Genomic DNA, 25785 nt, shown 5'->3' with positions numbered 1-25785 from the left:
CGAGTTCAGTGTCCATGACTGAGTGTATTAGATAAGGTTTAACACATTTCACAGCAGGGTTGTGAATACATGATTGTAGCCTTGAACAGCTTGTACCACCCGATGGTACTATTCCTTTTCCCCCATCCTCACCAGCATTCTTTGCTTGTGTTCTTGATGATTGTTATTCTGACTGGGATAGAATGGAATCTCAGAGTTTTGATTGCATTGCTCTAGTGGCTAAAGATGTTGAACATTTTTTTCATCTACTCATTGGCTTATTGGCCATTTGTACTACTTGTGAGAATTATTTTTTTGGTTCATTTGCCTGGCTTTTGATTAGGTCATTTGTTTTCCTGGTGGGTTTTTCTCCCCTCATATAGTCTAGATATTAATCCTCTGTCTGAAGAAAGCTAGCAAAACTTTTCTTTAGCAAAAATTATTTTCCATTTTGTATATTAATCTTTCTACTCTTGATTTTTTTTCTTTGCTGTGCAGAAGCTTTTTGATTTGATGTAATCTCATTTGTTGGTTCGTGATATTACTTCCAGTGCTATTGAGGGTCTGTTCAGGAAGTCTCCCTGTGATTGTGGCTTCATGTATTTCTCCTCGTTTATCTTCCAGCAGTTTCAGAGTTTCTGTTTTTATATCTAGGTCTTCGATCCCTTTGACTCAATTGTAGTATAGGGTGAGCAATAGAGATCTAGTTTTGGTCTTCTGTATGTGAATAACCAGTTTTCCTAGCACCATTTGTTAAAGAGGCTATTTTTTATGAGCCTTTTGTTCTATTCTATTGATCTGTTGCCTCTCCATTTTCATGCCAGTACCATGATTTTTTTACTATTGCTTTGTAATATAACTTGAAATCTGGTATTGTGAATCCTCCTGCCTTGCTCTTTTTTTGCTGAGGATTCCTTTGGCTCTTCTGGTCCCACATGAAGTTTAGGTTTACATTTTCTACTTTTGTGAAGGATAGTAGTGGTATTTTAATAAGGATTGCATTAAATCTATAAATGTTTGGTTTATACCATTTTTGATAATATGGCTTTTGTGGGCATTACAGGAATTGAACTCAGGGCCTCATGCTTGCTAGGCTGTACTGTATTGCTGAGCTATATCCCTGGTCCCTGTTTTCCATAACATTGGTTCTTCCAATTCAAGAACAAGAGGTTATCTTTCCATTTTGTAATGTCTTTTCAGTTTTCCTTCAGAATTCAACTTGGTTAAGCTGATTCCTGTGCTGGGGGTGGGGGGGAGTTCGTGCACGAGCTACACACCCTGTTGTTGATGTGTATGGTCATCCCCAAGGCTGTTAGGGTACAGGAGGGTCCCCAGGAGGCACAGCAAATAGCTCACACTAGAAGGGACTTTGCTATTCCTCAAAATTTAGTGAAATGTGACACTCATGTGTATCTAGTAGCTTCTTTGCAGCCAGACCAAGAGAGGCTGCTTCCCCAGCCAGTTTGCTCTTCTCCTTCAGCTCTTCTAATAGGTGCAGTGAGGAATCTTGGGAACAGCTTCCCCATCATGCTGGTTTGCATCAAGTTTCACGCGAGGCTGTTGCAGACTCCTAGATTCTAAGTCAATGGCCATTCCATTCTTCACAACACTGTATATTTGAAGAAAAAGCAAAAGAGAAGTTCCATTTGAAAGTCACATGCATATCCTAATCAGTGTCAGGACGTGCATTACCTTGTCAATGTGCCCAAGAGGCTAGGATCAGAGCAGACATCCTAGGAATCATAAATACCACTGTTTGCAAGCACCTCTTCACAGGCACAAGTGAGCTGCCTTACCTGTCTCTCCTGCTGAGTGTGTCACTGGCCCTCCTCTGAACCCCTTTCCTGTTATTTAATTGTCTCAGATTGCTTGAAATAATGGTTTCTGAACGTCAGGTATTTCACAGTCCTGTGAACACTGCATAACCCTAGTTATATGGAAACAGGACAGAACCCCCTGGTAAATTGGAAGGGCCATAAGCCCTAACAAGTATGAGGTTTGTCTGCCTTTTCCGCCTCTTTTTGGTGTATCTCCACACCAACCAATTTAAGAAGGCATTAATTTACCAGTAGATTTTATTTCTGTTGAGTGCTAAAGCATCTTCTGCACAAACTACTTCAGTGGGTTCTCTGTGAGAAGCATCTATGGTGAAGTTTCAAGAGCGAGAGAGTTGAATGAGTCAGTCATCTGGCTTTTTTGTTCTCTCTCCACCATCTGCTCTCCAGAGTCCAGGAATGGGGATCCTGGAACATACACAGCGGTCATTTTATAAGGTGCTCTCCTGTGGTTGTCTTGTGGTCCACTGGGGGAGCAACACAGGCTGTGACTCTGATCCACTGGCGATCATTGGTTTTCCAGGTGATTTTCAGTCTCCTTGGCTGCTTCACACTGCACACAGCCCTCTTGATTTTGCTGCAGAATCGTCATTAAAACATGGCTTGGAAAGCATTTCTGGCCTTGTCCTTTGTTGAGCCTTGCTGTCCCTGCTGTACACTAGGCAGCACGAAGCACTCTACATCCTTGGAATGCTCAGAAGTTTTACAAGCTAATCTCTTAAAATCTCCTGCATTGGACCCTTGACTTATGAACTCAATTGATTGTCTAGGGTTGAAGGCTCAGGCTCCTCTACACAGCCTTCAAAGTCTCTCTCCTGTATGCACACAGATCTCAGTGTCCTTAGATAGACATTGACCCAGGATTTCTCTATTAACCCCACATAGGAAAGGATGTGGTAATGTTCCTTCCAGTACTGTTTAAGGTTAAATATGTATCTGAGACCATCTGGAAGCACAAATAGCTGGCATTTGGGTCATAATTCAACACTTTGTTCATAAGTTAAAACAAATTCTGTGACCTGCCTTGCAAGCACAAGGTCCTGAGTTCAATCCCTGTTACCCATCCCCCCAATTATAATTATTTCTAGTCATAACTCATGTTGTCCATATGTCGGGTTATTGGAGTCGTAACTCAGGAGTCCACTGTACTTCCTTTTTTCAAGGAAATATAAAATATGTGCCAGTCTAGTGAAGAGCACTTGGGTTTCTTTTTTGTCCTGTTGTGCACAGAAGAGTTTTCCAAGGGATGTTGAGGACACGAACAGGTAGCTGACAGCACCAGTAGCAGATCAGGTTACCCTCATGTATGTCAGCCTCCTGGCCCCACCAGTGTCATCAGCCCCTCTAATTTCAGCAGAGTGACATCTACTCACATAAGTAAGATTGGTTTGGTTTGGTTTTTGTTGTTTTGAGACAGGGTCTCATTAAGGAGTTCAGGTTGGCTGTAAACTCACTGCAATCCCAATCTTCCTGCCTCAGACTCTTGAGTGCTGGGATTACAGGTATTCGCCACCACACCCCTCTTTAAGATAGGTTCTTGTTTTTGCTTTTTTAGGTGTTTGAGATCAATTCCAGGGCTTCAATGCTTGCTAGTCATACAGTGTATACCAAGCCAAACTCCAGCCCTAATAGTTAATTTGGCAGTTTTGTGTCTCTGGAACTTGAACATTTGTTTAAAATCTTTTAAGAGCTGCAAAGCTTAGTGGTGTTTGCCTATGTTATTTGTATCAATTAATGTTTTTATTACCCTGGATAAAGTTTATGGCCCATTTGTAATGAGCTAATTTAGAATAATAACTACCGCATTCTAAAGAGGCCACAAAACCCACAGGGCTGGTGTCTTCTCTCTGAACATGATTTTACTCCCAGGTGCCCATGGTGGTGCTAATGTCACCAAGATCCTGTCACATCACCAAATTTTCTCTCTTGCATTCACAGCTGGCTAGGGATGTTCCAGGTAATTTCTCCACATAATTGTTTTTCCCACCCCTGCTGTGTGTCATGTTCACACACAAGCCGCATAAGACGTGTTTCCTTTCCTGGAAGCAGATAGTCTCTGGTAATTACTATATTTTAAGTAGGAACATTTTCATTGGCTTCACAGTGCTTCGATGAAGGGAGTTTATTCCAAGAGCTATAGAGAACGCACCTGGGGACAGGAGGGGGATGGGTAGATTTGGTGCCATCCCAGAGGTAATTTTCGTTTGTATTCATGCTGTCATTTTTTATAATCAATGTCCTGTAGCTCTTAAGCCAATATGTAGTGATCAGAGTCATTGGCATAAGGAAAGCACAGGGAACTTCTAAATAGTATTCCTCTTCTCGGGGAAGGTAACGACCTCCTCCCTCTATGTTCAGCAAGCAGGGATTGAGCCCTGCTTCACAGTTTTGGAAGGTGAGGAGACTGCCTCAAATATAATAGGAAAGTCTCACCCTGTGCAAGAAACGTTGGATGAGAGGAAAAGCAAAGCAGAGAGAAGCCAGCCTGGGAGTTGTGGATTGGCCTGGGCGTTCTCAGGGTGGGGCCACAGAGAGCAGGGTAGAGAACAAGACTTCTGGTGCCACCACTTCTACTTCCTCACCCCCTACCACAGTAAGCACATACATTATGGAGCCATAGCAAAATGAAGTTTCACAGCTCTAGGCCACCAGGGTACACATCTCCCAGCCCCTCTTGCCACTCATGTGTCTGGTGTGCACATCCATATGTGTACTTCCCTCAGTTTTGCTCCTGTCTGCTTTCTTTCCTCCCTCCACCGCTTTTGCCATACTAGAGATCAAACCCAGGGGCTCTCACTGAGCTCCATCCCCAGCCATTTATTTTGAGACAGTGTCTCACTGAGTTGCCCAAGCTGACCTTGTGCTTGTGATCATCTTGCTTCAGCTTCCTGAGTGCTGGAATTACCAGTGTGCACCACCCTACCTGGCTACGTATTCTGTTTCATGTTCCTCTTTGTCAGGTGGCTCATTGGAAATGATGCATGTCTCCTGGCTGCTCACTGTTGATCTGTCCATGTTTGTCAGACCTTGAGGATAAGAAGTTTCTGTGGTGAAGCGTGGGTTGTGGGTCTAAAATAGCAGAAAATGCAACACTTGGAGTATAAACAGACAATACTCTATTTTAAAATGTAACATTGTAATATATAAAGTTCATTTATATGCCCAAATAATTAAGTTTAGTAGCCCTAAATAATCAGAGCCCAAGTGATGATAGTTCCAGTAAAATGTACTTGGTAAGTAAAAGGAAAGCACTTTAGTTTGGAGGAAAAACCAAACTGGCCCACAATAGCCACAAAAATCTGGGCACATTAGGAGATGGCTGCTAGTGAAGTCTTGAAAATCCCACTGGCAGAAGAGATTTGGGAAGATCCATGCCACCCTGAGAAGCAACAGTTGGACCTGGATCCCCTGACATTTCCACCTGGGTATCCCATCCCCTCTTTGTGCTGGACGTGCACAAAGCCGTGGAGCCTGAGGCTTTAGGAAGGGGCTGCAGGCCTGGTCAGAGATCCATTTCTGCTTAGGGTGTGATTCCCTGCCCCCTTTTCCTGGCTCTGCCCTAAGGCCAGCCCCTGCACAGGGCTGCAGTTCCACAGCAGTACATTACCTGAAACAGTGGACCCTCACCTCTGCCCAGAAGAGCTCAGGAAGGTACCCTGCTATCCAGAGAGTGGGGGCAGGAGCCCCCAACTCCATTTCCTGCCTCTTTACTGGGGGGATCCCCACTCAACACAGAACTGCACAGGCTAACTGCTTGTGGGGTGGAGGTGTCAAGCTTGAGAGAAACCTGGAGAGGAGTTCTTTAGTACTGGTACTAGGCGTGAGCCCACACAACCCTCTAGCTCACTCTGAGAACACAGACATGGACCCTTGGCTGTGAGAACTGACCTGGGACAGGAGACACTGCCTGAGCACTGAGGGTGTTTGGGACAGAAACTGCAGCACTGCAGATGCTTCGAAGTGCCTCTTGGTGCCCTGTCCACAGAAGGCAAAGCAGAACTTATGTCCCAAGGCTGGTTGTCTACAAATCACAAATTTAGCATTGTCTGGGGAGAGTATGATGAATGTGTTGAATTCCAAGGGTAAAAAGACAACCACAACCAGTGCTAGCCCTGAAACAACTAGCTGTTGGAATTACCAAACAGAAACCTTAGAGCAACCCAGGTAGCCACATTTAATAAAAGGCAAACAGTCCTGAAGGGAAAGATAGAAATTCTCAACTATAGAAAAGAACCAATTTCAGAAATGAAAAATATACTAAAGATAGCAAATCACTGAAATTTACTGGATGGATGTCTTAGTAGATAGAGGTGACCAAGGGTTAATGCGTAAACCTAAGACAGAATCCCAGAAATTACCTGACTGACAAGCAACAAGGAAATGGATTGGAAGAATAATGGCCTGAGTTCTGGGAAATCTTCATGGCCTAACATTTGTGTAATGGAGTCCCAAGGGACGAGAAGAGGGTTGATACAGAAAAAGTGTGTGAAGATTGAAAGTAGTGGCTGAAAAGTTCTCAAATATGGCAAAGACTTTTGGTTTCCTCTCATATAGACTAGTTCAACCAGTTGTAGAATGGAATGAAAATGCAGCCATGTGGTATTACCCGAGTCCTTTCCATTACTCTTTCTGATGGGATCAGAGCATTGTGTGTAAAGGGGCATTTGCGTGGGACCTGGAGGAATGTGTGGGAGCTCTGTGTCAGACAGAAGTAGGTCCCCCAGACAGAATTTACATCTGCCTCACACCAGACTGGTTGCCTGTGTAGTGTTGTCCTTGGAGAAATAGGAGAATGTGATGCATTCCCAGGGGGAAAGACAACTTCTTGTCCCAAGGGAGAGAACGGAGGTGGTCAGGAGGTGGCGTTACACAGTCCTCTGTTCGTGTAGACTGCAGAGAGAAGGGCTATACATTTTTCTGCATTAGATCATATCAATTTTGGATTTGGTATATTTTGTGTAGATTTTATGTACAATGAAGTATTTACCAAAATTTAACTGCTTGCTTTCACGACGGCTTGAAACTTTTCTTGGTGTGTTATCTTCAACTTTTTTTTTGGTTAACCAGGGGAGCTTTACCAGTTTATGCTTGCGTCTTGGATTCTGAGCCAGCACAGGGACTGAGCAGAGCCGGCCCCAAGTCTTCTGCCTCGTGGCCCAGTTTGTTTCACAATGTCTTGGGAAAAGTGCTCACAACCCACAGATGAAATCAGGAGATCCACTGACGTGTGCAGGTTACAGGCTCCCCAGAGTTACATTTTGGGAGGGAACTCAGCGGCAGAGAACTCTTGTGTCTCACATAATTTCACGTTTTGGTTTTAGGAAGCAAGTAGCTTTACTGTTACGGTCTCCTCACACCAGACTGGTTGCCTGTGTAGTGTTGTCCTTGGAGAAATAGGAGAATGTGATGCATTCCCAGGGGGAAAGACAACTTCTTGTCCCAAGGGAGAGAACGGAGGTGGTCAGGAGGTGGCGTTACACAGTCCTCTGTTCGTGTAGACTGCAGAGAGAAGGGCTATACATTTTTCTGCATTAGATCATATCAATTTTGGATTTGGTATATTTTGTGTAGATTTTATGTACAATGAAGTATTTACCAAAATTTAACTGCTTGCTTTCACGACGGCTTGAAACTTTTCTTGGTGTGTTATCTTCAACTTTTTTTTTGGTTAACCAGGGGAGCTTTACCAGTTTATGCTTGCGTCTTGGATTCTGAGCCAGCACAGGGACTGAGCAGAGCCGGCCCCAAGTCTTCTGCCTCGTGGCCCAGTTTGTTTCACAATGTCTTGGGAAAAGTGCTCACAACCCACAGATGAAATCAGGAGATCCACTGACGTGTGCAGGTTACAGGCTCCCCAGAGTTACATTTTGGGAGGGAACTCAGCGGCAGAGAACTCTTGTGTCTCACATAATTTCACGTTTTGGTTTTAGGAAGCAAGTAGCTTTACTGTTACGGTCTGATAATACCTGAAAATATCAGCAATGAAATAGAGACACGAACATCATTCCTTTCACTGCCCTCCCACTTGTCTGTTTCTATAAACCTTGTATTTAAACAACTGCCTTGGGAAAGGATACTCAGCAGAAGAACAGGCATCCTGTAAGGAAGGACCAGCAGTCTTTGAGAGTAGTCTGGAGCCAGGGGCCAGTGCTCTTCTAGGACTGTGCTGGCCCTGAGTGGCCTCCCATGCAAGCTGCCTCCTCACTCATCCACTGTGCTTTTTTCTGCAGTCTTTTTCTCCTTCAGTTAAGGAACCTGGAAAGGTGATGGGTGCTAATTAGGTGAGAATTAAGAACTGAATAGGAACTGGCCGTTTCTAGTAAGAATTCTTTCTTTCCTAATACCTGTGTAACACTCTGAAGATAAAATTGTTGAGTGTGTATGTTTTACTGAATTTACCATTTATCCAACCATGTTTTAGTCACCTCCTAACACATCAAACCCTCTTCCAAATACTTTATGGCAATTAATGATAGATTGGAATAAATTAAAGGGGCAAACCCCTCTCGGTGACAGTATGCTTTAATGAACCTGAAGATTATTTTCAAAACATACACATGTATGTTAGTGATATTTGAGAACTACGTCTTACTAAACAGTAGCAGTTTTTTTCTCTGTGTCAATTTGTGGTTTTAATCGCAAGCTGTTACCTGATCTTACAAATTACCCTGATTAACCAAAATCCTTTAAAAATGAATTATTTTATATACTGTATTAGCTGATCAATAGTGGTTGTTGAGCCACTTTAAGAAGTGAGCCTAGCAGGGCGTGGTGGTGCATACCTGTGATCTTAACGGTCAAGTGGCTGAGGCAGGAGAATTGTAGTGAGTTCAGGGCCATCTGAGCTACATAGTAAGACCCTGTCTCAAAAAAAAAAGGGATCTGAGCATTCTTAGATCAGGTATTTGGATTTTTCTTTTATTAAATTGATAAATATTTAGCAGAAATGTTTATATCTCTTCAAGGTCTGAATGTTTCTTGAAAGTTTTGATTACTGAAGTTTTAGTGAGTTAGTTTTATTATATATGAAAATCTATATGCAAGAAAGAAATTATAGTTATCTTTTGTTTTATAAGATTTGTCACCTCCTCCCTCTACTTAGAGAACTTCTTGGTGAGCTATAGAGCATGTCATTTGCATAAGTCATTTTCAGAACATATGTGCTGCCTACAGCCAGCATCTGCGTGAAAGTCTAAATCCTACTGAGAAGCAGTTCCTGAATACCTCAAGTTTGTTTTCCAATTTTGAGGCTTTTTTTCACCTGTCATTAAAGTTTCTATTTGGCCTTGAAGTGCTTTCTTTTCACAAAAAAATATCTTCTCGCTTGATATCATTCCATTTCAAAATACTTGTTAGTCACTATATTATTTCTCTGTGCTGCATAACAAGTTTCCTTAGCTTTAGCAACTTAGAACAAGCCTGGCTTTGTGTCCTTCTGCTTCCAGCATAGGGAGTTGCGGGGTGGAGGGTGGGAGTGGCGGTCCTCTGCTGGTTCTCAAGCTACACTCAGTTCATGGCAGCCCTGCAGCTGTGGGACCAGGGACTAGGCTCAGAGCAGTTCCTATAGTCCCCACAGCAGCAAGGGGTCAAGGCTGTACCTTCTGTGACAGCTGATACCCTTGAGAAAGTCCCTTCCATGAGGCCAAGGCAAGGCCCATCCCAGGAGTGATGGACATCCTCCCTCTCCCTCATGATGTCCTTGGAGGAGTCACAGGCTCCTGTACTCAGTATAGCTTCTGGCACTTCTTGAAAAGCCCACTACAAGTGGTGTCCACAGAAGTATTTCCCACCCAAACAGTTCAGGCAGGGTTGTGTGTGTAAAGTGCACAAGATCCTACTGGCCAAGATGAAATCAACCTAGTGAAGGACAAGGAAATAGTACTTACAGTGCATTTGGAACTTGTTAGGATTGCAGCCTGGGATCCCACAGTTTCAGCAGTCATGAAAATGTGCTTTGAGGTTTTCCAAGAGGTAGCAGTAATTGTAGCTTAGCCTTCAAAGGAAGTGTGAGTGGCATGTCCTATGTGTCAGGAATTGACTGGTGCCCGCAATATCGCAGTTTAAGGATAGGTAAACTGGAGACCGTATGGTTCTCTGCAGCTCTCCTGTTTTCAGGGTCTGAGAAAGTTAATTCTGATGCATCTATAAATGCTTTTAGTTTCATTATCAGAATGACCACAGCGGTTCTTTTGGCTGAGAAGCTGAATACATTTATCTTAGCTCCAAATACTTTTAGATGATATGATGTCACAGTAGGAAGACATTTGTTCCTTACAGCTCACGTGAGCGATGGCTTTCTAAAGACAGTCCTGTGTCCTGTCACCTGTGACAGCTGACGTAGAGCCCTAATTCATGTGTTTCTCACTTTCACCCATTGCTGATCTCAGCCAGCAAGGCCAGAATGATAGTCTGTCCCCAAGTCTGTCAGAGTCCCTCTATAATATGATAATGAGAAAGTAGGAAAAAAGGAAACTGCTGAGCTGCAAGCTAAAATGAAGCCTGTGACTGGACAGCTTGGTGAGCTCCCATGCCTCCTTTCAGCTAATCTGCTTTTGTCTGTTCTGTTTCTTACATTCAAATTGTGTCTTTCCACCTCCTTCTCGTTCTGCTTCTTCCTTCCCTGCTCTCTCTGTAAGCCATTTTACCTCACTTGCCCAAGTCAAAAGCTCTGATGAAATTAATTCTCTCTTTACAGTGTGGTTGATGGAAACATTTACATTCCAGGTGTTGACAAGATTCAGTAGCATTTCATTGATCAGTATTTGCCCTTTGGTAGAGATTTTAGCCTACACTTGATCTTAGCCAAAAGGCCAGTAAGCAGTGGTAGAGCTCTTAGGACTTAATTCAGTATAAATTAAATTTTGTTTTCTCTGTTTATATACTTTCAAGTTTTTCCTTGATATTTAAAGAAATTATCCTTAGTATCTTTTAATGAAGCAAACAGTTCATTACAGACAGCTATTTTTTCATAAGATACAATTATTTTTGTGAAAGCCTTAGAAAAATAGGTTCATTCCCAAATAGATACTTTTAAGTGAGTCAGAGGTAAAGAAAGAGAGCAGACATAAGCACAACCGAGACAAGGTCACACTTGGTGTGTGTCTGCAGTTTGGTTTGGCTGTACAAAGTGTTTCTCTGACTCTTCCAGCCAGCAGACAGAATTAGTACTCACTTCGCTCAGCTGTCAGCAACACATAGGTGCTGGCAAGGATGTTTGATACCATTTTTTGGATTAGGGTGTTCTGCAAGTGGACAGCCATTGAGAAGGTTTCTTGGAGATCCTTCTTTGGCTGTCTTACCTGTCTCAGGGCCCCTGTGGCTGTGCTGTCTCACTGCCCATGGCCTGGGAAAGCTTGGAGTAAAGCTGGGCTCTCAAGATGAGCCCCTGAGAGATTCGCCCACATAGGAGCCATCTCCCTGAGGGACAGGACCTTCTAGCCATGTCATCAGTGCTACATACTAAATAAACCTCCCTTCCCTAGTAGATAGCTGAATTTGTCCTCTCTGCTGTGTACTTTTTCTTTTCTGCACCTTCTGCACCACACCATTTCCGTACAGTGCAGTAGAGGCGGTGGGAGCTTGAGTGCTGAGTCCAGAGTACCAAGGTCAAGCCCTGGTTCTGCGCACACTCTATGCACAGAGCTCTCGCCCACCTGCATACCAGGGTCACGATACACCTGTTTTCTGGATGCTGGGGTTCGGGGAGGGACTTTGGCAGTGTTGGGCACAAAATTATCAGCCCACTGGCTCTCTTTTCTCTCTTATCTGTTGCACATTTTATTTCGCTGTCCTCTGTCCCTGTCTCTTCCTTAACTCCCCTCTGCCCTGTCTTAGGTATGGGGGGGCCTGGCTTCCTCTCCATCATTTGCATCCCAAATGTGAGGTAAATTGGAGAGGAAGATGTGAACACACAGACTGAAGGATTGAGGACCCTTTCTGTTCGTAGGAAACCATGCTCTCATGGATTTAAAAGGATTTAAATAAACACCCTGTTACATGGAATCCATCGGTACAGCACACTGAAGGGATTGAAACCTGTGACCAGGACCCTGTCATCCTCACTCCCCAGGGACTCTATGGCTGCAAGTGTGCTGCACTGTGTTTTGCACATGTGCACTCATCTTTTACCTTGATGCCAGGCCTGGCTTCATTTCAGACCACAGCATTCCAGTAGAAAGCAGAAGTACACATCTGGCCCATGGCAGAGTGGCCCTGACAGCCCCCTTGTGTTGGGACAGTGGGAAGCTGCTGTCATCCCTTCTGGAGGGAGGTGTGAGTCACATAGATCCTTCACAAAGCTGGAAGCGCACTGACTATTGGCTGTTTATCAGGTTGATGACATCCTTGGAGAAGGCAGTGATGAGAGTGACAGCGAGAAGAAGAAGCCAGAAGAACAGGATGATGACCAGGAAAGGGCACCTCGGCCCAGGAAGCCCAAGGCACCGGGAGCCCACAGGGAACAACCTCTTGGGTCCACCTCATCCAGTGAGAGGAGTGCTGTGGGCATCCGCAGTACCAGGTGAGGGAGGGAGGGGAGCACGGACGGAGGGAGGGCCCAGCCTGCGACTGGCCTTGGGGTGCCAGGCGTTGTCCAATGTGTTATCATGGTCTGTACTTCATTATGTACAGTGATATGTCAGATGTGTCCTTGTCACAGACAGCAGAGGTGAAGAGAAACCTGAGTGAAGGTCCTTGTCTATCTGCTAGGCACCGGGAGCCCACAGGGAACAACCTCTTGGGTCCACCTCATCCAGTGAGAGGAGTGCTGTAGGCATCCGCAGTACCAGGTGAGGGAGGGAGGGGAGGACGGGCGGAGGGAGGGCCCAGCCTGCGACTGGCCTTGGGGTGCCAGGCATTGTCCAATGTGTTATCATGGTCTGTACTTCATTATGTACAGTGATAAGTCAGATGTGTCCTTGTCTATCTGGGTCTGTTTCATGGACTTTTCGTTGTATTCTATCGAACTCTGTCTGCTCAGATGGTGGAAAGGATATATTCTAGAGTAAATAAGTCTATTTGGTTTTAAAATTTTATTTATCAAATTGATACATAAACTAATATAAAACTCAAATGCATTAAAAGGCTTAGAATGAAAACCACCAGTCCACTGGGTTACCTCTTGAGGATAACCACATCATTGTTCTGGAGTGTCAGGACTAAAACTGTCAGCTTAGCTGCTGTACCCTTAGCATGGAAAAGAATATAGTGTTCCTACCAGTCTAATTCTATCTAAGTATGGGTTGTGAAATTATATAATGTTGATTACAACTGTAAATTCTTTTGCTAAATTTAATAGACTACCGTGTGCATACTTCCTGCTTTTTTACTTACCTAGATTTGGTAATTGTCTGATCTTTTCATTTATTCATCATTCTTCCATTCTCTCTATCCCTAAGGGAGGGAAGCCCCTTCCTTCCTGAGTCTTAATCCTTTCTCTGCCCTGGAAATAGTCTGCTGCTTTTCTAGTATATTCCCTCTTCCTCTCTTTTTGCTGGAGTTCATCTCCAGAAGCTTCCTGAGTGTCTTAGTTACTTTCTTGTTGTTGGGATAAAATACCCAATGCCCAAAGCTAAAGGAAGAAAGATTATTTCAGCTCACAGTTTGTAGAGGTTTCATTCCATTGTCAGCTGGTTCCAAGGCAGGGCAGCGTGACAGAGGGCTATCATCAAGGAGGAATAGTGTATGGCAGGGCAGGCAGAAGGCAGCAAACCTCCCTTTCACTTCTTTCACATCTAAGCCACCAGCCTTTTGGGTGGTGCCACCCAGGGTGGGCCTTTCCATTATTCACACCCGGAATGATACTAAATGAATCAATCAGTAGACTAATTCAGAACAGTGCACTCTTGATCCCAGTATCCACGTACCTTGGATCCAACCAGCTCCAAAAAGCCCCACCTAAGAGCACATGAAGCTTTGGAAGGACATCTACATACAAGCCAAAACATTCCACCCCTGGTCCCCAATAAACTCAGTGCATATCTCTTTATGCAAAAGGTATTAAGTCCATCTCTTAAAGAGTTGCCAAGGTCCCAATGGTTTCAACATTGCTGAAAAGTCCAAGTCCAGTCTGCTTAAGGGAAACTCTTAGCTGCAAACCCGTGTAAAAAATGAAAGAAAGTTAAACACTTCCAAAATACATTGGTACAAGGTGGGGGGATTCCCATTCCAATTAGGAGGATAGAAAGGAATAGGACCAAAGCAAGACCAAAATCCAGCAGGGCAAAAATTTCTTTTCATTGAGTTTATTGGTATTTTTTGGGTATGCCATACCGTTACATTCCTCGTTGGGATTTTGTACCTCTATATGACAGATCTTGGTCCTCATTTTTTCCCATATCCCTGCCCTCCCTTTACCCCCTCCACCTTGCCCTATTTACAAAGACTTTGTTTCCCTTTTTTCCTTTTCTCATACTTTTTCTTTTCCCTTGTTTCCTTTCCCCACCCGCCCCACTTCCCCTACACTTTTAGCCCTTTTCTTCTTATTTCACATTATCAGTTATACAATTTGAATCTTATTTACACCTTTAGTTTTTCATACCAGAGAAACTATTCTGGTATTTACATGTGTGTCCTATTTATTTCACTTAAGAGTTGTCCTCAATACGCATCCCTTTTCCTATAAATGACTCTGGTGTCTCATTCTTTATTGGCTGAGTAATACTCCGTTTTATAGGAAAAACCACATCTTCTTTATCCAGTTGCCATTTGATGGGCAGTTGGACTGTGTCCAAGTTTTACCTATTACAAACTGTGCTGCTGTGAACATGGGTGTGCATATATCACTGTGGTATGGTTCTTTTAATTCTTTTGGAAAGATACCCAGCACAGTAGGGCAAATATTAAGTCCCATACTTCCATGTTTAGCATCCAGAGAAATCTGTGACAGGATGTGAACTCCAGAAAGTTTGGATGGCTCCAGCCCTACTACACTGTTGGAGATTGTAGCTTCTAAGGCTTCTGTCTTGAGCCAGTTTTGCACACTCCTTGCAACTTTCCTCAGATGATCCATGTTTCTGGCTACTCCAACCTTCTGAGATCTTCACTGCACCTTCAGCTTCACACTCATGGCTTTACACACTACCCTCACAGGGCCTCGCTGCCTGGCCTCTCAGGTTTTCTTCCGAAATCTGGGTGGATGCCTTCCTGACCCCACAACTCTTGCATTCTGCATGCACCTGGAACCAGCACCATGTGGATGACAGCAGGGTCTGTCATCAGCTGCAGCAGTGGCCAGGCTTCCTTCTCTCTTGACTATTAGGTGTTAATTGCCTGGTTTGCTGAGCACTGTGAACTTAACCCTGAGGAGCAAGTTCCCTGAACTGTCGTCATTCTGGAACATGTTGCTCTGGGGCTCTTTTCTCACAGCAAGTCTTTCACCTTTGCATTTTTGAGACTGCAAAAGCTGGAGTTCTGCTGGTTCTTGTTGTATCCTGAGGCTGTGTTTTCTAGTGTCCTGTTCCTTTTCAGCAGCCAAATTCTCTTGTGCTCCACATTTGCAGGCTGTAACTTCACTGGAGCTTTCTTTCTGGCCAAATTCAAAACATTTTAAATCATTCTGCTGGGCCCTTTGCTCTTGATTCTCAACACAGACCTAGATAAAACCCCCCAGCAGTAGACATGCCACAGCCACAACGTTAAACTGCTTTGAAAGTTCTTCCTCAGGATTAGTCTGCTGCCGGTAATCTGTCTCAGGAAAAGTCTCTGAAGATGAGCAAAATGTACACAAATTTTATCCCAAAGCATAACACACATGGTCTGGATTCCAATAGCCAATTCAGTCCTCCTTCCTAACAGAAAACTTCAGAGCCTCAGCTTTACCAGTCACATATCTATCAGAGTTCCGGTCTCCTGAGGCCTGACTGGAATTTCCCATCAAGTTCAGGTACAGCATTCCAGGGCTGCTTCTTCAGCTGGCATCTCCAAAGCTTTCCAAACTCTTTCCACAGGCCAAAACGCTTCCGAACCACATGGTCAGGTGACAGCACAGCATTGACTCCCTTTCTCTGGACCAAAATCTGTCTTAGTTACTTTCTCATTGCTGGGACAAAATACCCAATACCCACAAATTAAGGCAAGGAGGAGAGGCTTATTTTGACTCACAGTGTATAGAGGTTTCAATCTCTATTTGATTGCCTCCAAGTCATGGAAGCATAGCAGACGAGAATCAAAGGAGAAACAGCCCATGGAACAGCAGGCAGGAGACAGCAGTAGCCAGCAGCAAGCCTGCCTTCCCTCTTTCCCTTTTATATACCCTCAGGCTCTAAGCCTATTGATTAGTGTCACCCACACCCAGCGGTGTGCTTCTGTTATCCACACTCAGAACTATGCTAAGCCTATGCACTTATCACAAATCCTAGATCCACCCACCTCCAAAGAGCCCCACCTATGTGTACATGAGGCTTTATGGGGACGTTAGATAGAAACCATAACACAAAGAAAGTCTGGGAAGCAGAAGACTATGTCAGAAGAAGTCTTGGTCGTGGTGTGTGTGTCATGTGTGGACAGGATGTGGAACTCACAGGAAAGACCCTTTCTCTCAGTCTCTTGTCATCTGGCATCTGGTGCTATTTTCAGGGCCTGTCCTTTCTCTTGGGGTCTTGGAATCTTTATCTCACCTTTGGTGTTGTGAGATGTTTGGGTCCTGTTGATCAGAACGTAGGGTTGATAACACTACCTCAGTCTCTGCTCTGTGTCCCTAAAACCCACCGTCTCATCTAAGGAAGCCATTCATCCCATCACAGCCTGGTTGAAACTCAGATAACAGAAGCATATCCAAGTTCCTGTCCTTTGAGCACCTTCTCTCACCCACTATGTGACTTAGACCATCTACCTTCCTGGTGTCCCAGGTTGTCCTCTGAGGGACAGGGATGAGAGTAGCATCAGCAAGTCTGCAAAACTTTAAAGGAAGCACAGGACGGTACCCTCCACAAGCAAGCTGCACCAGTTAGCACTATGGCTAGGATCATATTTTCCGTGTGGCTTTTTCTTTTATCTGTTGATCAGTCCACTCTGTTTGCCCTGGTTTTTATGCATTTCTGAAGGTGATAAACAATAGTACAGGCAGCCCAATTTCACAACAGATTTGGCCTGAAATTATAGCCGCAAAGGGAGATAGTACCAGGTGGTCATTGTTCCGTTTGTAAGGATGACTCAAGATGAACTGATTTATAGCTCTGGGGTTTAGCAGCCACTCTGTGTTCACCAGTTAGGAAGCAGCACTTCTCCTTTGTTGCCATGCTGCTATTTTGTAACAGGGGAGACTAATTTTTCTGTAGGGTTGTCTTGTATAAGGTCATACAATGTTTTCCTCAGCTATTCCTTCCTCACTGTGCTGAGCTTGGGGCTTTTATACCCCCTCGAAAACCTTTAAGGTAATGAGAGCTGAGTGCTTCTGTGGTCTGTGTACTGCTATCATGTGCATGTACTGCATTGAATTTGGCATGTTCTAGCTGTGTGTTCTTTAACCTGCTATTGTTTTCTCAATCCGTTTAAAAAAGAAAAAGAAGAAACTTGAAAATGTTTTCCACTAAGATTAGTGAGAGGCAGTGGATGTGGTTTGACCAGTGGAGACTGAGAGCTGCAGCGAGCCTTTAGGAGTCCAGGACAGGGGTTCACATCCCTGCTGTGTCTCTGGTTATATAAATTATCTGCTGATGTAAGAACTGAAAATCACAGAAAAATAAGCAAAACATTCAAAAGGAACCTTGGTGCCGGGAATTTAGCTCAGTGGTTCTGCCACCTGCCTCACAAGCACAAGGACCTGAGTTTTATCCCTGGTACCAAAGAAGCGGGGAGGGGACCTTGCCTTTGGTATGTTGAGCTACTGCTTTCCAAACTGAACAGGGGCAGCTGTGAAGAGTCTGGAGAGAGGAACAGGTCAACACGATTCTGGTTCCATCTTTACCACCTGCAACTTGGGTCCTAGGCACATTGCCCAACTGCTTTGTGTTTCATTTGCAGTGAGAGAGCAAGTCCAGCTCCTTAGCCTAAAAGTTGTACCTGATTGTTGTGGTGTGTTCTAAGCAAAAAATTACCTGACAACAGAGGCAAAGGCTTAGGTGGAGCTCAAATGGATTTTTCAGACCCATCATTCCAGAGACCATGTCTGTCCATTCACTGACTCCTAAGGCAAGGATAAAGATCATTACTGTAATTGGTGTTTTACTCATTTGACACTGATGATTTTAGAAATTGAGAACAGATGAACAACATGCGCTACAGGTTGGACCAGATCTGGCTTTGTTTTATGGAGAAATCAGTATACCTGTTACCCTCCATAAGCTCCTTCCCTGCCTTAAGACCCCAGCATCCATGGTAGTTTCTACAGTGAGAATCCTGAGTCCACCAGCCTCACACCTGCCCACCTACTGCATCTTCATGTGCATGCAGTGGCCAGAAAGCTTTGATGTTCAACAGAAACAGGTTGGCTATCAGTAGGACCTCTGTTTGCAAGAGGAAAAGTGGTGTGCACTTGATTGATGCTTTTTAAGTGGGTCTCCTGTCAGCTGGACTCTGCCTCTTGGGCTTGAGAATTTTTTTTCTCTGCTACAGAAGTTGGGGAACATGGTTTTGTGGTTATATTCTGTTCCCATTTATAGGGAGTAGAACTAAAATTGTGGATGTAAAATTTTTTTCAAGTGATGTTTTCTTTTGAAGTAAAGTAAAATATTTTTTGTTGGGGGTTTTTATTTTTCTTTTTTATGTGGAACATTTAGGTTTTCTAATTTTCTCCCTGTATACATGACACATTCCATGCTAAAATGCAGGTTTGGTTTCTCATATGGTGTTCTGGTTGGCAGCACATACTGCCAATTCTGTGTGGCCAAGCTGTTCTATAAAATCTTAATACCACTGAACTTGCAAATGATTTCTAACATATGGAAGAATGTTGTGGTTTTTTTTCCTTGTCTACCAAGAGAGTGATTCATTCTTCTCTCAGATTGACATATCAAACGCCTGCTGTACATAACTAGTTTACTGGCACCTTAAGATAAAAAGTTGATGTCCAGTTTTGTTTTGTTTTGTTTACATTTATAAAGAAGTAGTGAAGTGTCTAAAATGTAGTAGGATTTGTTTTTCAGTATTTTACACATAGCTTTGATTTTGCCAGCAAAAGAAGTTTATTTACAGGTTATAAAATAAGCAAATACTATGTAAAGTAATACACATATAGAAGATAATAAAATAGTGTTAATTTGAAAAAGATAAAAAGTCAAGTACATACTTGAAAAGTGTTTAGCCAAGTAAGAGTCCTTCGGAACATTTACAATACCGCACAAACACATTATCGTCACAACCACATGGACGATGAAAAGAACCAGCACTTCCATAAAAGTTCACATTCGGCGCCTTTCAGTAAGAGCTTTTCTTACAGTTGAGGTAGTAGTTGAATCATGGCTGGCAGAAGGCAGCTTTAAAATATAGCACAGACTCTTCGAAGATTGTTCCTAGAGTCAGTGAAATGAAAATGACAATATTTAATTAACAGCTGATATGCAGCACAGTAATTTCTGGTACCTGGTAAATATTAGGCAAGAAAAGGTCAGCTGAGGGGATTTGTGTACTCTGTTGACAGCGATAGCACCAGATCCTGTTCTTTGATAAATGCTTGTCTGGGCACTGTTTCTTGTCCCCTTGGTACAGTGGTAAATGAGTAAGAAATCAACACCTCTTTTTAACGGCTTACTTTCCTGACCCAAGTCCCATCTCTTGTTATTCAGTTCCACCCCACCATCTCCCCTCCTTGTGTGATCAGCAGGAATGATCAGGATGGCTCTACCCAGGTCTGTTCTACCATTTTCCTGCTCAGATGGGTTACGTCAATCCTAGCTCTCCTGTGTAGACAGACCATCCTAAATCATACTCCAAAGATACTCAATTAAAAGTTGATTTTGGCCGTGGGTAATTACCCTACACAAGATAATCTTTAGGAGAGAGAAAGCAAATATTCCAAGAAATAGTGGTTAAAAACTTCTCAAATTTGATGGAAAACATTGGTTTATGTATCTTAGAAGCTCAACATACTTCCAACAGGATAAGCACAGAAATCTATACCCAGATGCATCATAGTAAAAATGTGGAAAGACAAAGATGAGAAGAAAATCTGGAAGGTAGCAAGAGAAACCTGAGCCATTTACAAGAGAAAGCCAGTAACATCACCAGCTGCCTTATCAGAAGCAGGTGCCAGAGGCAGCCAGATGGCAAATCCAAGCACTCAAGGAGAGACCAAGCCTTCTGCACCCAGTAAACCTGCTCTGCTTCAGCTCTGAAGCAAGCCTGTCCAGTAAATAAAACCTGAAAAGTCACTGCTGGCAACCACCTTCTGAGGAACACCGACGCAGGCGACATCTAATCCAGACAGACAGACGGCACTATATAGGGTCAGATAACGGTGTAAGGCAGTGCTCACATACCACTGCTTCCTTCTGCTTTTAACTGATTTGTAATATAAAACGATATGCACATAATCATGTTGCTGGGCCCATAACATCTAAAAGTATGATGTTTACCATCAACAGCGCGGAGGAGGTAGGAACAAAGCCGCTTGGAGTGCGAAATGCTAACAGACGGTAAAGAGCCCATAGGAGAAGAGAGAGCCAGAAACGGTAACTATGAAGGTTATTCTCATAGGCATTGTGAGTTTAGACTTGACCTCCCTTCTTCCTGTAGTTTTTTTAAAAGACAAAAAAAATTATATAAAGTCACAATTACAACAGTGTTTTTGAGTTTATATTTTGAATGCAGGGAATCAAACTAGCATAAATCTGAAGCAGGCTTTAAGGATGTAAAAATGTCTATCATAAGACCTACATTTTCGAGGGCAACCACTAAAGAAATGACTCGAGAAATACATGATAAAGAATTAAAATGTTACATTAGAAAATACTTAACACCCAAGAAAGTAGTAGAAAAAAAAAACCATGAAATGGCAGGTGCAGTCCCAGGGTATCAGATAGCTATGAGGGTATCAGTCATGTGGCCAAAAGGCAGACATTGTGGAAGGGGCAGGAGTTGTGATCCATGAATGCAGTCTGCAGGAAAGCATCCTTTCACTGGTACAGTCTGAAAGTAAAGAGATGAAATGACCTTGTGTCATGCAGACAGCACCTATGAATAAACAGTAGTGTGGTTACCCTGGAAGCAGAGAAAAGGATGTTAGAACAGAGAACAGCAGAGGTGAAGTACCTTTCACAGTAACACAAAGTCAGTCTGTCAATACGCACCATACGTGAGAGCTCCAAAGCTGACAAACTTGAAGAAAGCAGTAGACAGTTGGACAGAATTAGCCAGAGCCGTGTCTTCCTTCAGCAGTGGCGGGAACAGTGAAGCAGACAGAATAGATATGGAGGATAGGAATAGCACAGAGGACTAGCCAAACCCAGCAGACCTTAAGAGGAAGACAGACCAATCCTGAATGTCACTAGGGAATGTCAGGGACCCATGCAGTGGCAGCAGCCCTGGAGAAGGGTAAGCGGAAGGGTACATATAGCCCATGTCAAAACTCCATTTAGGGCAGTGTAGGGTTGTGTCCATTGTGTTGCTGGTGTATAGCATTGACCCTTGGAGCAGGGTTAGAAGTGAGCCCAGGGCCTGTGGGCAGCTTGCCCTGGAAGGGAAAGGCCTGAAAGAATTAGAAATGCGACTGGATTGTAAGTGGTCCTGCGATGCCCACCTGCATGTGAGCTTGCAGGTTTGTCACAGTGAATATTAAGGGCTGGGGATTTAGCTCAATGGTTCTGCTGCCTACCTCACAAGTGCAAGGACCAGAGTTCCATCCCCAGTGCCAAAAACAAAACAAACAAACATGGTAAATATTAAATTACAGTATTTAATCATTAAGTCATAGTAAATATTATCCTGCAAATACAGGATAATACTTTTGGGGGGACACACATGTTGTGACTGTAGAGTATGTGTCCCTCAGTATGCTTGTTCTGGTACTGGTTTTAGGTTTGCCAATAGGTCAGATTTCAGGAGAATATACTTGTTCTTTGCTATACACAGTGCTTCTGCTTTCTGTTTGCAAAGATTTGCTTGTTAGTGTTTTTATAGCCACATGAACATAACTCTTTTAAAAGTAAGAGAGGGGCCAGGGATTTAGCTCAGTTGTTCTGCCGCCTGCCTTGCAAGCTCAAGGGTCTCAACTTCAATTCCCGGTACTAAAAAAAAAAAGTAAGGAGCCTTTTGCTGACACTCACTATGAGCAAGTCAGGGGGAGTCTAAGGTAGCATTTGATATGCCCAACAAAAAGCTCTCCATGACATTCCCTGAAAGGACACTTTGAACTTACAAAAAGGAGCTGCTGAGCGCCCCCCCAGTGTGTTTTTTTAATTCCCATCTTTAATGAGAGACATTGGGGTTTTTCTCATATATGAAGCAGCAGCTCTTACCCTGGTTGAGTAGTTGATAGCATGAGGAGCTTGGCCTGTAAAATCCCCACAGTGGAGGCCAGGCTCTGGACAGAGAAGGGTGTGCCTCTCCCACTCTGCTGGAACACCTCCCATTTGTTCTTCTGTGATGGAATTCCAGGGGGACAGATGCTGGATCACCACAAAGCCATGCAGGGACTCTAGCTTTGGATCCTGGTGCTTCTCAGTATGCATATGCAGGATCCCTGGCAGTGCCCAGCTAGCTTGCTCTCTTGGCCAGCAATTCTGTTGTGCATCTTGCTACTTTAGCATAATTATGCACTGTTGGTGCCCTACAGTCCCTGTAGTTGGTGCCAGATGCAGGCCCAGCCTCATTTTCATCCTCCCTGATGAGAAGAGCCTGCTGTGCCCAGTTAGTTTCTCAGTGAAAACGCGTAGGAGGATTGATGTATTTTGCTCAGTGTTTTGTTGCTCCTTAGGTGCAGACCCATGCACACATAGAGCCAAGATCAGCCTTCATGATAAAGTAGAACGCAGACCATATGAGGTGCTGGTGTTTTCTGTGCCGAACCAACCGAGCTGATTGTGATCAGCAGTTTGAAACGTGCATTTTTATAGATTCCTAGAATCTCATTGGATTAGAGGCTGATTTAAAACAAGAGTCTATTTATTAAGATAGTTTTACATCTTTTTGGATAGTACACTTTAGGCGCTTATTCATGTGCAGTATAACAACAGTGTGTTCATAAAACTGAAATATTGGGGAGGAAATTTACATATATTATTCATATTCTTGCCATATTCCAAAATTAAATCTGTTAATATTTCTGTATGGAATTGTGCAGCTGATTGTAAAAATAAAATATAAATATTTCATGTTTTGCTAAGAGGAAATGAAGCTGGTGTCAATTATAGACATTATCACAGCTTCTAGCTGTTTCTAATTTTTTTTTTTTTGGGGTACTGGGGATTGAACTCAAGTCCTTGCGCTTGCGAGGCAGGCCACCGAACCGCTGAGCTAAATCCCCGGCCCCTGTTTCTAATTTTTGATGCAATTTTTAATTACTAAAAGTAATCATATTATATTTTATACTCCAAACATTGTTTCACCAAGAGTGAAGGCTTTGTTCTGTTCTTAGTCAAGCTCTTCACGTACTTTATTGCAGCCTATAAAACCAAGAAGGGTTGAGACCTGGAGGTGATTTCTGCACCAGGAGTTGTCACCAGTGGCCTGGACCTGCCACACCTGTCTGTTCCTTTTCTTCTGGACCTGTGGTCCCCAGCTGTCCCTTCTCTCCATGGTCCTGCCATTCCTAGTGAGCGCTTGCACTCTGCTTCTCCTGGTTTCCTAAGAGTTGGAGCCATTGAGTTCTCATGTCCGACACATCCCCGTGTAAACCTTTGACCTGTGTTTCAATGAAAATCATTCATTTCTAATGTGCATAAAAACCATAGCTCTGAGCATGCGCTATCCCCATGCACATCTGATATACGCTTGTGGGGTCCATATTTGGCATTCTTCTTTGGCTGCCTGTAAGACTACCATCTCCTTGGTGATCTGATGGTATTAATAATACCCATCTAACCTGTTTCTCATGAAAATGAAAAGAAACAGCACCAGCACACCTGGATTTACATGCAGTATGGGGGTGCTAGCAGTTTCTGCAAGCTGGTCCTGATTGGAGTGCGGCCTGAGTGTGGGCAGCATGGAGCCGACAGGGTGGCCTGCCATGTACCTCAAGCAGCCACCAGTGCAGTTCTGTTTTCCAGAAAGACTGTTGCTAACATTGTCATCCACGTAAGATGTCTGTTTTAAAAGTTAATCTCATCAAGGTCTATAACTTCAGATTTCTTTATCTAAAATACAATATTCTGTTAGCTTTGGGTTTTACTCAAAAACAATATTCCAAATTTGTTTCTCTCTAAACCATATACTTAATTACTGGTTTGCAACATCAAATTGATCTTCAAAAACATGGACAGCTAAGACCAGAAAAAATACAGATGCTTGACAAAATCTAGCCTCCATACCCCAGCTAGATCATGTCATTGACCCTGGGGAGTAAGAATGAATTTCAGAATCTAGACTAAATTTGCCACTTATTATGGGGTGGGCTGAGGAAACTGGCCTGGTGCTCCAAGAAAATGGAGCCTTTAGAGCTCACCACATCGATGTGGATCTATGAGTGTCGGTACCCTTGCACAGCTCCAAGAGGTGTGGGATTTGCACTGCTATGTGTGAGAGGTGAAAATTGTCCCAGACATTATTGACATATGACACCAACCCATTCTACCTCAGGTAGAAGACCCATGTTACACTGAGCAGTGGTCACCACCTCCCTGGCTGGCTCATCATGCTTACCCACTGGATGTCACCAAGACCTGCACACACAGGCCACACCTTCCTCTCCCCCAGCAGCATCATCTAATCCAAGACAACAACAGTGGAACTACACAATCTAGTGCTTTTACTATCTTCCATGTTTTCAACCTTTAAATCAAAGTTATTCCAGTGGCTTTGATTTTTTTTCTAGTCTTTAAGTTTTACTAATAAAATGCTAAGTCTTTGCATGTTAAAGTTACTATAATTGAGTTCTCAGTTAGCGCACTGTATATGTGGAACTTAATTTTTGTGCTGTGCAGTGGTGAGTATTCTTCGGAAGGCAGCGTGCTGGAGTCATGGCAGCTCTGTGTGCTTGCTGTGAACCTGCTCTGTCAGGAGACATTGATGAGATCAGTGCTACAAGAGAGGTTTCAGGAACCATCTATTTTCGGGTATGAATTTCAAGACTCCTAACTGTGTCAGGACATGGGTTTCTTATTTAGGCCATGATGATAACATATTATTAGGAAAGCAAACAGCTGGTTTCACAACACAAGCCCATGCTGTGTCACTGCCTTTGAACAGTGTTTTAGTTTAGGAGTTAAAACCATCTTTCCCATAGTCTTCATCTTGGTCCTGTGGATGCTGTTATGGTTTAGATCTAGAATGCCCCCCAGAAGCTTTATATGTTTAGAGGCCGGGCTTTGAGAAGGTGATTGGATGCCCTCTTGAGGGCACTCTGCTCATCATTGGCTTGGTGGCCATTGATGAGTTAGTTATTCAGTAGCTGAATGTGCTGTTAGGAGGTGGGGCCTCGTAGGAGGTGGGTCACTGAGAGCATTACCTGAAAGTGTGTACTCTTGCCCCAGTTCCTCCCTTCTCTTTGCATCCTGGCTGCCATGGGATGAGCAGCTTCCCTCTACCCATGCCTTTCCACCATGCCGTTTTCTGCCTTGGATCCAGCAGACCGTGGACTGAAAACATGAGCCAAAATAAACCTTTCCTTTAAGTTGTCCTGGCACCATGAAAGTGACTCAAACAAACGCACTCCCATTTGTTCCCTGGTTCTGAAAGTACCTGTCAGACACTGCTGGGTTCTTTCTAGTCCTGAGTTCTTTCCTAGGCCAGGGTCAGTGGTGTATTCCTTGTATTCTGCCACTATCAGAACGCTTGTCTGACGCAAGACATGTTTTCTACTTGGTTTTTATTTGTGTTGTTTTGTTTTGTTTTGCTTGCAGTACCAGGGCTTTTTGCACTGAACTACATCCCCGGCCCTCTT

General features: G+C 43.6%; 1 protein-coding gene across 1 annotated transcript in view; it reads left to right on the top strand.

Annotated features, from left to right (window-relative positions):
• LOC104849257 (RNA polymerase II subunit A C-terminal domain phosphatase) overlaps positions 1-24501 on the top strand; it is a 74425-nt gene extending 49924 nt beyond the window's left edge. The window contains exons 11-13 of the mRNA XM_033757425.1: positions 12146-12253; positions 12522-12601; positions 24483-24501. Of these exons, the coding sequence (XP_033613316.1) occupies positions 12146-12253; positions 12522-12585 (172 nt within the window). The 3' untranslated portion in view covers positions 12586-12601; positions 24483-24501. The remainder of the gene's footprint in view (positions 1-12145; positions 12254-12521; positions 12602-24482) is intronic.
• Positions 24502-25785: the final 1284 nt, after the last annotated feature.

This window comes from Fukomys damarensis, unplaced genomic scaffold, assembly GCF_012274545.1.
Source record: "Fukomys damarensis isolate Sample0158 unplaced genomic scaffold, DMR_v1.0_HiC HiC_scaffold_30, whole genome shotgun sequence".
Classification (NCBI taxonomy): Eukaryota; Metazoa; Chordata; class Mammalia; order Rodentia; family Bathyergidae; genus Fukomys; species Fukomys damarensis.
This window is presented reverse-complemented; position numbering and strand designations above follow the sequence as displayed.